Here is a 12,356-nt window from a genome sequence, read left to right as displayed (position 1 = left end):
TTTCACAAAACCTCCCGCTAAAGAACTAAACAGACAGACACAAGTACTGGCGCATTAATACAGTATAAATATACATGATCAGATCACATGATCAATGCGATTTTCTGATTAAACCGAGTGGCCTGATCACATTGAAAAACAGCCAAAACCTCAAAACAAACAGACTTTGCTGCATACTAATTGGTATCACCTGATCAGTCCATACAAAAGGAGCGCAGTGGCACAGTCAAGCCCTACACCAAGAGAATATAAGCGAACACAGGGCAAGCACACGCAGCACCAGGACAGCCTAGATAGTTGCCTACCTGCCTGCTCAGATAAGCAAACTCATAGAACGATCTAGCATGCCTTACATGAACCTGCCTTGTTCCAATGCAGACAGCCTTTGACAAAAACCATATGGGAGCACTGTATAAGGTCATTGTGCAATTACATCATTCCTTATCCACAGTTCTAAATGCACTATAAAAATGTGGATGAAGTATAATCTTGATCTCACCACAACTGAGTAACTAGCATGAAACTCTGCCTATTCGAGTCACACAACAATGATGCACAGAATTTACTGCTACCCGGCCGTCTCTTGACAAAGTCCTGCAGCCTTCTAAGACTAGGAGGCAAAGGATAGCTATTCTTGCTGGCCCTCACTGCATACTTTGGAGAGACATCCGCCACGGATACAACCCATCACTAGACAGCTACTGTGAGTACATTGTGAATCAGGAGTGGTGGCACGCGATGCCCATTCAACATTGAAAGTTTCTCCCATCACTGGCCAAATGCATGTAGAAACACAAAAAAAGAAATTTCCCTCCTGCTCTTGTTACAAGAGGTTTTGTTCACGCTCGTTTGACCACCTCTTGAGGTTACCAAACACAATTGAAATCAGAGTGGCAGGTAATTGTCACCGATTCAAAAGTACAAATCCACCTAAAAAGTCTGGAACCAAGTTTTAACATGGGCACAGGAACCTTAAAATTACACTGCTGTAAGGTCCTGCTCCCTACAACAAGGTTCCAGCCACCCCCATCATGCTTCCTCCAGCACCCAGCATGTTTTTTTCTCATACCCAGCGGGCTCTCTGCTTGTGCCCAGCAGACTTCATCTCACCTAGCAGGCCTTCTGTAGCTCAAGCAAGCTCCTTCTAGTTTTTCCCTGCAGGCTTCAAGTTGTCCCCAATAAACTGCTCATCACAGCTGGTCATCCAGTATTTAATGTCTAATAGAATGAGTGCCGGTGCCTAAAGCTCTGCTATTAAAAATCAGCGCACCGAAAACCAAGGCTGCGTAGTCTTGAATTCACCGCAGGCCTCTTTAATTCACTACTGGACATTACTGACCCTTTGTCTCACTCTTGCTGGTCCCTGCTTTCTCCCTTTGTGCCCATCTTCCTTCTCACTTGTGTGTTTTTCCCCCTCTAGCTCGCGATCAATATGAGATGAACAAAATTAAGTGCCTTTCCCCAAAAAAGAAAAACAGTGGCTCAGCTTTGATAAGACTAGTCTGAACAGGAAGGCATTCCTAAGAGAAAAAGCAACATGTGTAACAAACCAACCAAACAGCACTACATTAAAGTTGCTGTAATCTTTAAATTATTCGCTTCAATTAAAAAATAGAGCAAATCCATGAAAGTTGCTCAAGGTGTTTAATTTTTATGCAAAAAGGTAACTGTCCAATGCAAAAAAATGTCAATGTTGTTCCTTTAAAAATCAAGTCTAATTTTCCTTAAGAGGTACAACCGAGACCTAAGTACCAACAGAAAGTGGGCATGGATAGAAGCATGGACATTTAAGGGCAGCTACTCCCAACCAAAGAGACAGAGAATAAATTCATCCTGGATTATTCCTGCTGGGCGTTCTGCGAGGCGGCTATGTGGATTATGCTCTTTCTAGTCTCTGCCGAAACTGTGTCCTGTATGACCGTGTTTCCTTTGTGGGCCATCTGCTCAACATGAGAATCCACATGGACACTGTGGCCACAATTTTTTGCCCACAACAAAATAGCTGGATTACTGACTAGAATACTCCCTGAACAATAAAACTCTGAAATCCTTGTGAAAGAAGTTAATATCCATGTGGAATGTTTCACCTAGTCAAGTACCGTACTGTAGAATTTAATTGTGCTTCTCTACCCCAGTTTTAGATGGGTGCTCCATTTAAGTGCGTAGGTTTGAATCCTTAAATCCTGTTCTGCAAATAGCTGCCAGCCTGACACCACAGACCAGCTACACACCACTGTCCACTAAGATACCAACATTTTGGGGACAACTATTACATCTAAAAGGCCAATTCAACCAGTCTTAGATAGTATTGTTTTGTAACAGCATTTATAGAGCATCCTATACTCCTGACGAGGCGCTGAAACACTTTAGCAGAAATATAAAATGATACGCCATGGGAGAGTACTCAGGTGGAAGAGTGTTTAGTTGCAGTGTGGCATATATGGGAAGTGCTGTCCTATCCTTTCCTCAAGTCTTGGTCTCTGCTTTCCCATCTCTTCTGTTCCACCTCATCACTTGGAGTTAATCATCAAGAGTTATGCAGAACAACCTAAGATAACAATGACCTGTCCTGAAGCTTCTTTCTCTAATCATGTCTGTAGCATGCCCTGCCCCCTCCACAGGGTAGCAGAATGCTTTAGATTCTTCCAAGCAGAAAATGCAACAAAGATATATCAACAAGGTAATGTGCAGCAGTGGTGCGGTTACAGGAGAACTAAAAATCTATTCACTGCTTGACAAATGAGCACATAGCGTCAACTTTTGGAGTAAAACATGAAACAGCCAAATGGCACACTTGTATGCAGCCACTTGAATGAGATGTCGAGCACAACGTCCACATTCCTTTGCTCAAGATGAGGTGGGTTTGGGGTTCCTCCATGCATGACTAGACAAGCGTGTGACCGAGTATTTGACTTTTGCATCATTATTGCCTTCAAAACGCTTACCTTCCCTACTATACTACTACCAGACTGTGGTGACAGTGCGAAAAGTAATTTAGTGGTATTTACCAGTCCTTCTCCAGGTTTAATGTTCGTCAAATGGACCTCCTCCAAGCAGGCACACTGGCTCATGAGGGGATCCCTGCTGAATTGGATGGTCTTTTCACAAATTCCATTCATAACTTTGGACTACAAGTAAAAATATAAAAATATGATTGTGACCAAAATGTTACATCACAGAATGTTTGCCAGCAGAAGTAAACAAATATTTAGCAAAGAAGTCTTTTGCAATAAATGTTTTATTTTGTATTACTGCAGTGCCATTCTTCCCTCTTGTTCTTGTTTTGTGCAAGAGTCAAACAAGAACAGTGCTTGCTATTTAAGTCTTGATTTTATTGCAATTGATTTTATTTCAAAGTCGAACATTTAAAAAAAAAATCAAACGATTTGGTCGCTTGCATCACCTTTAAAATGCTGTCGCCGCTGTACTTTTTTATGACTGATCATTAAACACTGTTTAAAACAAAAAAGGAAGAAAAAACAATACTAAAATACTGACAAATTATGATTCCATAGCCGCTTTATTTGTTGTGCATTATCTGATGGAGGCATTAGTTCTAAATGATTGCAAACCAAATCCAAAACACAACATCACCATGCAGAACCCAATGGGTGTGAGCACAGTAGCACATGCATATTTTGTATGCATAGCCGTATGTTGTACTATTTTGTTAGAATTGCAACAAACAGAATATTATATTTAATAAAATTGTTCTCTAACGAAATTAGAGACCACCATAAGTATATGCATAACTATCGTAATAAAAATGGCTTGGCACCTTTAAATCAAACTGCAGGGCAACTACAGCGCCGTTACTGCGGCAGCAACGTATGGTCCATACTTAACTCCAAAATGAGAATTGGAGAGGGGCGTAGCGGGACCCCGGTGCTGAACACAGACCCTCCCCAACTTCCTGCTATCCCCAAAGGGTAAATATAGTTTACAACAATCTTTTTACAACGTGGACTTTGACACCGCATACATTTTCTCCGCAAGTTCACTTACCCCGCATACCATCACTCCGCATTTTTTTACTTCGCATGTGCATTTAAAACGCATGCCTTTACAACGCAAATCGTTGTAAAGGTATGTATGGTAAATACACGGTAAATGCACAGGCGGAGTAAAAAAATAAATACATTTTAAAAAAAAGATTTTGGGCGGCGATCCACGTAGTTGTGAGGAAACAGGCTTTTCCGTTTCCTCACATCAACGTGCACCACCCCTCACAGAAAGACCATGTGATCCAGGAAGCAGAAGGAGAGAAAAACAACGAGGAGAGAGAGGTAAGGGGGAATGGAGTGGGCGTTGCTTTTTTAGGGGTTAGGTAGTGTATGTGTAGTGCAGGGTTGTGTTTGTGTAGGGTAGTGTTTTAGGGTTTAGGGTAGTGTTGTGTAGGGTAGTGTAGGGTAGGGTAGGGTAGGGTAGTGTAGTGTTTTAGGGTTTAGGGTAGTGTTAGTGTAGTGTATGTGTAGTGTAGGGTAGTGTTTTAGGGTTTAGGTTAGTGTTGTGTAGGGTAGTGTAGGGTAGGGTAGGGTAGGGTAGTGTAGTGTTTTAGGGTTTAGGGTAGTGTTAGTGTAGTGTATGTGTAGTGTAGGGTAGTGTTTTAGGGTTTAGGGTAGTGTTTTAGGTTTGTGGTGTAGGTGTAGTTTAGGGTAGTGTAGGTGTAGTTTAGGGTAGTGTTTGTGTAGTGTAGGGTTGTGTTTTAGGGTTTAGGGTAGTGTTAGTGGAGTGTAGGGTAGTGTAGGTTAGTGTTAGTGTAGTCTCACTTACCTGTAAAACTTTTACTAGGAGTATACCTTTAACACGCATGCCTTTGCGTTGTAATGGCATGCGTGGTAAAAGTATAGTCGTGGTAAAAGTTTGCGTTATTATAAAATGCGGGGTGATAGAATTTGCGTTATAAAAATGTCGTGATGACAGTATGCGGAGTGATGGTTAGCGGAGTAACGCGATATATTCTCCCCAAAGTCTTGACACATCTGTGAAACTGCCCGCCCAAGTAAAACGATAGGAGGGCTTTAATAAATTGTTTTTAAATGACGTGAGCACCATTTTGCATTATGTAGTGGGTAATGGGTAGTAATATTTATTTTAAAAAATGTAAAAAAACACACACACAGAAGTGTGTCTGGGACCGAAAGGGATGTTAACCCCTTGGACTGTGAGAGGCAGCTACAGGATGTCCATGGTGTGTCGAAGAACGTTGAATATTTCTCAGAGCTCCCAGTGGATTACATTTGATATGTTCTTCAATCATACTGCGCTTCTGTAAATTCAAGAAACAATTTACACATCTGGGTACTCAAAAGTGGAACATATTTTTAGCACAGTAAGTGATGTAGCAAAAAAATGTGTATCACTTCTGTGAAAATGAATGAACTGCTGGAAAAGCAACAAGAGTTCGACTTTAAGGACTGCCAAGTTAAGAAATGGACACTGTCCGTATGCTGGCTCGTTTTTAATGATCCAATTAATTAGGGCTGCAAGATATTTTGCTACCAATCCTTTCTCTGGCCCACCCAGAGCAGTAAACTCTGTCACCTCGTGCTATTGGCTATTTGGTGAATGATTCCACCTTCTAGGAAGCGTTGCCAATGGAATGCATAAGGGATTATTTTACACGTGAAAAGCAGATTTAAACATCACACTGTTCACCACATACAATTCTTTACCACTTTTGGGCACTTTATGAAGAGAACAAACCTTTCTTTCTACATTTTCACAGCAGCGGAAACGCTAATTAGGGAGGCTTTAATGTGATATTCAGCATTTGTGCATGCAGTGCCTATGACAAGCCTTTGTGAATGCCTGTGTATAAGATGTGTTGGCACATTAACACCAGGCCTATTGGCTTTGCCAATGCGCGTTTTTAATTCAGGCCCTTAACTAGGCAGGCGTGGCATGCAACTAATGATGTTTGAGTGTTACATTTTTAGTATCTTTGGTTAAATTAGAATAAATAAAAATCTTTAGTTAAATGAGAAATGCAAATTTAGCTTTTTGAAAGCTGTAGACGCGAATAAAGAAAATTTGTCTAGTAAATCACATTTTCTCAATACATTCACTAAGTTATGTATAGCCGGAAACCTACACTTACAAAACATTTTTTATATAAAAAACGTTGCATCAAGATAGTCAGCACTACAACTAATGCCTCTTTACTGAGAAGAGGATAGGGAGATTCTGATAAACTGCCTAGAGCACAACACGTGTGTCCAACTTTAATCCATAACAGCCACATCTGTGCCACATTTTCAGCATATTTACGTAAGATTAATAGATGTGAAATAAATCTGAATAGGAATCCACGTTGCACTTAGCATCGCGGAATAAGACAGGACACCCACACACTTTCTTCAAGTGAGCACAGGGTGTGGATTACCTGCTTTCTACAGCATTCAATTTTCAGTTGCCATCAATTTTCCAAACAAACTGATCATGGTAAAAAAAAAAAAATCTGCATTATTCGATAGTGTACAAATGGTTTATGTTTACACCATTGTCTAATCGCAAAAACACTAAGAATTCTTCCCAGAGGCACTTCTGCTTTATTGCTGAGGCACTAGGGTGCATTTTAATGAAGGAAGTAGGCACTGCACATGACCCTTCTCGAAACATATTTATCTCTGATGAGTCTCCAGATCTGCTCATTAGCTATGACCCCTGTTGCCGCACACGTGTTATGGCTGGTGTAGGGTTCAACTTCGTAAGTCGCTGGGTTATTCCATGAGACATCAGCATTTTAATACTTCATCCCTTGTGTCTGGCACTATTGTCGTAAATGAAGGTCTTTGCCGAAATGGGTCTTCAACTACCAAATCAGAGCACCCACACCCCATTACCCTTCAGACTCACGTTACATTCCATTATATCCTCTGTCTATTTCGTTCTCAGCATCCCAACTGCTGTTTCCTTTCCTGTCTGCCCTGCTTATCTCCGTCTTCCTCTCTGGTCTTCTCCACACATCACTGTGACAGACCTCCCCGTAAGTCACTATGTTAAAGAACGGTCATAATCTAGCTGCATCAAAAAAAGGCCCCATATGCCAGCCAGGACTACCTGCGGCTTGCAGTGAGATGTCTATTCAGTAGGTGGTTATAATGTTTATCATGTTTCCACAAGTTCACTTTTCCAGATACCTTCCAAACAGTAACCAATCCTTCTTGAGACAATACTGTGCATATCCTGCTTCTGAACATTGGCAGAGAAGGACTCATAATGCAAGCCAAACTTTGTTTACGCTGCCCCACCACACTCCCCCGAATAGCTGTACTATTTTATCAGATATTGGCTACTGTACCAGTTGCTATAGTAATGTCTAGCAGCATTCAAGAAATTTGAGGTGGAAGATTTTGAGTTGCTGGACTCTTGCATATGGTGGATCATCTATTAGGAAAGTGTTCACCCAATGACCTAAAAAACGTACTTAAAACTATAAAAATATTGAATCCTTAACAAATATTCACCCAACTCGATATGTCTAAGGGCACGTAATTGTCTAAGGGGACGTAATTCAGGAAACCAAGAGAAATGTACTCCACTTTGGACAATGTCAGACGTTATGTTAAAAAGAGGTGCTACTGCCGAAGAAAAATTATTTTTTTAATCTTGACAGCTCAAAACTTTCAGCAGAATAAAATGTAACTAGTTTGCCAAAGGTTACAAATTAAAATCGAGCCTAAAGCAAAATCAGATGTATGTTAATCAATTCTGTACATCGCGGTCCCACCCCCCCCCCCCCCAAAAAAAATGTTGTTGTACCATGAAATTTGGGACGTTCCATAAACCATTTTCTTTGTTAAATGTCTGAACTAAAAAAAAAAACTTTTTTAAATACCTACGCTGCACCATAACACGCTAGCTTTATCACTTTGTTGAAAAAGGGAAAGTCATTAAAAGAAAAAAAAAAGGAACAGTGAAGTTTCCCACTTTACATCAATGGAATCTCCAAGATCCTCCATGGAAATCTGATCAACAATTGCTTTTAGTCGGAATTGGGCAGTGATAATTGTGGAACAAAGAGTACACGTTGGAACTTCCAGAACAGTTCTATTTTAATGCTCATGTACTTTGGCAAACTCCCCTATTCACAGCCCTACCTTTGAATAGCAAAAAATGTATTTATAGAAATCCCGCTCTTGAACTCTAAGTATCCACCAGCGAGAGGAAGACCATATCAAAGGGATGCAGGCTGGTTCATGTCAAACGGAGGAAGTCCTGATGAATGGATACAACGCGCAGAAGGCATTTCGCTACATCCTGTGCGATCGTGAGATATTATGAATAAAAACAAAATGGAGTGGATATAAAATTTGTGAGAGGACCTGGCCTTTTCATCTTCCAACAGCTAACAGGAGCTTAATATATGGAGCAGTTCCTACCGCAGTGCATCGGCCTAGCCTTATGTGGAGGAATACTGAAATCCTGACCGCATTAGGAACTCTTGCGCTCCATGAACTCAGCTTGCAAGAAGCAAACTAGCCGTATCCACCTAGAAGCAAGCGTCCATGTATATGAAATACACACCCACACACACGGGTAAGGGAAAACATAATGAAGCATCCAAAGACATTGCAAGGGATTTATTCTATTGTTTCAACTAGTGCTGTTCCAGGTCATGTGTTTGAGGACTAACCATGCAGAACTGTACCAATGTTAGGATGACTGAGTCGAGAACAAGTGCATGCACAAATGAAAAGAGTTGCTGTGCAGCTCTGAAATATTGATGACCAACATTAAGCCACCTAACAAAGTATTCCCATTTCAGCAATCAAACGAAAGCAAAGTTTACCATCCTGGTTCGAAAAGTCCTTCCCTTACAACTAAATTAGGCTGAGAGTATCTACTTTTCACTACTGGCCCATTGGACTCACAATCAGTGACAGGTGGCACCCATGAGCACAGTGGTGGCATGTGCCCTGTAGAGGCTCCTATATCCACGGTTTCTATTTAACAAACCATGTCTTTGGAGTTAATAAAATAGCCATTTCTTAAGTGTTTGTAACAGAACTGGACTACATGCAACAGGCAATACCCAACAGCGATCCTCAAACTTCCTACAGTTCTGGGATAATTAGAAGTTCAGTTTGCAGGCAGATGGGGACCTGTAAACCTTTAATTCATAACTCCTACATGGATGCCAGAGATGATCCCTATGAGCTCACAGGAAAGGTTAATTCCGTAAACACTTGCGTTGCAAATTGCGATCCTGGCATCGTATGCTCCTGCTACAAGGTGCTGCATGTTGAACAGCTTCAAAACTCTGTATTCTGTGGGTACCGGGTTGAAGATTTCAATCACTCCCTCTATAACACTAGTGGAATAACAGAATGCCTTAAGACTTCAACAGTAGCAAGCCAAATACGAGTCATGCATGAGTAGGTTACTCACACGCTTCCTCCTCCTTCTAGGGCATACCCTAGGGCGCATCAGAGCAGGGTCAAAATACCAAATATATTAAATGTATAAAACACAACTATCATCTTGTTTACGGTCACTTGGTCTTCTAACAGAGTGGAAGATGTGTAAACGAAGGGCCTAACACTGCTGAGCTATACAATGATACATTGATGACAGCCCACAAAATAGTAACGTGTTAGGTTATCACAAACTACAACTTCAGCACACGTGAGCATCTAACTTGCATCCAAATGGATCATATGCAATTTGTTATTTAAGTGCTGGTAAAGCACATAAACAAGTCCAGTTTCTTCGCCATAAACTCAAAAAGTCTGCCATGTAAGTCTCAAATAATTAACCAGGAGAACAGTAGAGAAAAGGTACAGTCCCCCCAAAAGTCCCCAAAATCACATTACTTTCACCTCTACTTTTCCATGATGTAAACAGGAAAATGGGTGCAAGTGGTCATTCAATAAATGTGGACACACCACACACAAGTATGTTTCAGGTGTATGTTATGCCTTAGTTACCCATGTATGTGAATATCAGAAAAAGATGTAATCCATATACATTGTTAGGACTAGCGTATGCTTTACACACGTTACAAATCTATTTCTCTACTTTGTGACTCTCTTCCTTAGGTTCAGTTCTTCCAGGTTGCAGGGTTTAAATAGACTAAACTCCCCACAGGCAGGCGCACAACAGACTGTGTCAATCGATGCATGCTTTTTATGCTCAGACTATAAGCAATGAAACCACAAAGAAATGAGAGAGTGGGCAAGGGTGGGAAATAAGACTGACAATGGAAGAAGGGCGGGGGAAGCACACAGAAAATGGAGGGTGGGCGGGGGAAAGCACATGGATAGGCGAAAGCAAAACAGGGGCATAAGTGGGGACAGAGGCAACATAGGGGGTGGGGGGGGAGGGGGAGTCTGAAGCAACACAAAGGGCATGTGGGGTGGAAGAACCACAGACAGCGCATGTGGAAAGCAAACAGGAGAGAGAGGAGCGAAACAGAGAAACCTGGAAAACAAACTCGACGAGTGCTAAACGAGAAGGAAAAAAGTAGTCCTTAATGGGGACTGCGGAAAGACATTAGTAAGACTCAAGTAAAGCGTTCACGCTCCAGGGGAGGGACACACTCAGGTAGCCACAGTAAAGTGCATAAGAGCAAGCAACAATAAAGCCAACCACTGGTAGGCAATGGGCAGCTAATAAGCTCCCTGAAAGGTAACAATAGGTCTAGCGAAAGATAAAGCCTCAAGCAATACCTAAAAAAGATTAGAAGCCATCCATAAACGACCCTGAACATATAAAAAGCAGCAGAGTAAATAGATTGCAATGTAATGGTGCTTTTGATAGAATAGGTACCACGCTGTGAACACACACACTCATTTAATATTAGGAACATTACTCTTCTAGCAAACAACTTTGGTGGAAATCAGAACAAAACAAGAACACCACCATCAATGGAATGTTAAAGGCTATCTTCTAGAGAAAGCATTAAACTTTGCTAGGCATACTTACTACGTTTAAAACTTTATCTTCCATTTCTGCCACGGTGCATTCCTGAAAAGGTAAAACAAACGGGGGTGAACAAAAAAGGGTGACTATATACACAGATAACGGGAGAACAAAGTCCAGCACACTGAGGCAAGAATGCTTTCATTTCACAGCGCATACAAAAGCTAGCAGAAAAAAGTGAATTCAAACAATGGGTCCGACAACTTACAAGTGCCTGCAGGGGGTTGCTTTTCGCATTTATACACGTTCCTGCATTCCTTTCGGGAACAAATCACTGTTGTGCTTGCAGATAGAGGGGGTAGGTAGTGAGTGGAATGGATAGTAAGGATAGTGAGATGGCCACGAAGGGGGACAGAGTCAGCCTCTGTCTGCATTTTAACACTGCACTGACCAACACACAGGTACCTGGGGTTCAAAGAATGTCATTTTTAGAGGACCATCCTCGTGAAAGAAAGTATTTATATTATGGAAAACTCCATCTTCTACTCTTAAATTTACCCGCCTAGCTTATTCCCTGTAAGGATAAGCTAGAAACAATTTCAAGCCTGGAGGGATGTAACTTAAGATAGCCAAAGAAGGCAGAAGCAGCAAAAAAAAAATTGAGAATTCACATTCTGAAGCAGCTTGGCAAACGTGGACAGAGTTTTCTATACGTTGAAAATCCCAGGTCTCCTCAAAGTGGAGCGGCTCTGGAAATTTGGAGACAGGAAAAACCTCTCCAGGCAGGTTCCCTAGTACCAAACACAGACACTGCTGGCAACCGCCTCCACCACAGATGCTGAGAAAGTAACACGTTTTCTGCTGCAGCTGAGTGCAGGCCTGAACGCGGGACTAATTTTCACCTCCGGCTCGTCAGGGCTTCATTACTTCAGTGGTCTCCAGCACCGGGCGACACGGTGTGCTCCGCTATCTCAAAGCTAGCTATGAATTCTAATCCAGCCTCCAGAGCACTGGTCCAGGGAAGGGGTGAGAGGGTCTGACTGGAACAGCCTAAGCCCAGACCTTGGAGCAGCTCCGGGTCCCAAGCAAAAGAGTGTGCAATCTGCAATCTGACGTGGTGAAGGTGGCCAAGAATTTGGGGGTACAATTTGATGCAACACTCTCCTCCTTGCCACATGCCTCAGTGATAGAAGGGACTTGCTTTAGTCTCATCAAGTCACTAAACATTTTTTTTTTTTAACTTTCTCCCACTGGATGCAAGGAAATCAGTGGCAGTAGCTTTAATTTTCTCGCGCTTGGATTATTGTGATAGCCTTCTCGCGGGAGTCAATAAAGCTATTTTAAAGAAGCTGCAGGTGGTTCAACACGCGAAGATCTTCAGCCTCCGCAGCCTTAAAACATTTTCATTGGCTCCCAGTGCACAAGAGAATCCTCTTTAAAATTCTCCTGATCACCCATAGAGCCAGGCTCAACTTGGGACCCAAGTATCT

The 12,356-nt window shown here is 41.8% G+C and overlaps 1 protein-coding gene across 1 annotated transcript in view; it reads right to left on the bottom strand.

Moving 5' to 3' along the window:
• CNKSR3 (CNKSR family member 3) overlaps positions 1-12,356 on the bottom strand; it is a 161,154-nt gene that overhangs the window by 53,482 nt on the left and 95,316 nt on the right. The window contains exons 5-6 of the mRNA XM_085611537.1: positions 10,930-10,971; positions 3,009-3,128 (exon numbers count right to left, since the gene is read on the bottom strand). Coding sequence (XP_085467663.1) covers positions 3,009-3,128; positions 10,930-10,971 — 162 coding nt within the window. The remainder of the gene's footprint in view (positions 1-3,008; positions 3,129-10,929; positions 10,972-12,356) is intronic.

Source organism: Triturus cristatus, chromosome 6 (genome assembly GCF_964204655.1).
Source record: "Triturus cristatus chromosome 6, aTriCri1.1, whole genome shotgun sequence".
Lineage (NCBI taxonomy): Eukaryota > Metazoa > Chordata > Amphibia > Caudata > Salamandridae > Triturus > Triturus cristatus.
Note: the sequence above shows the minus strand (reverse complement) of the source record. Positions and strands in the feature narration are given on the sequence as shown.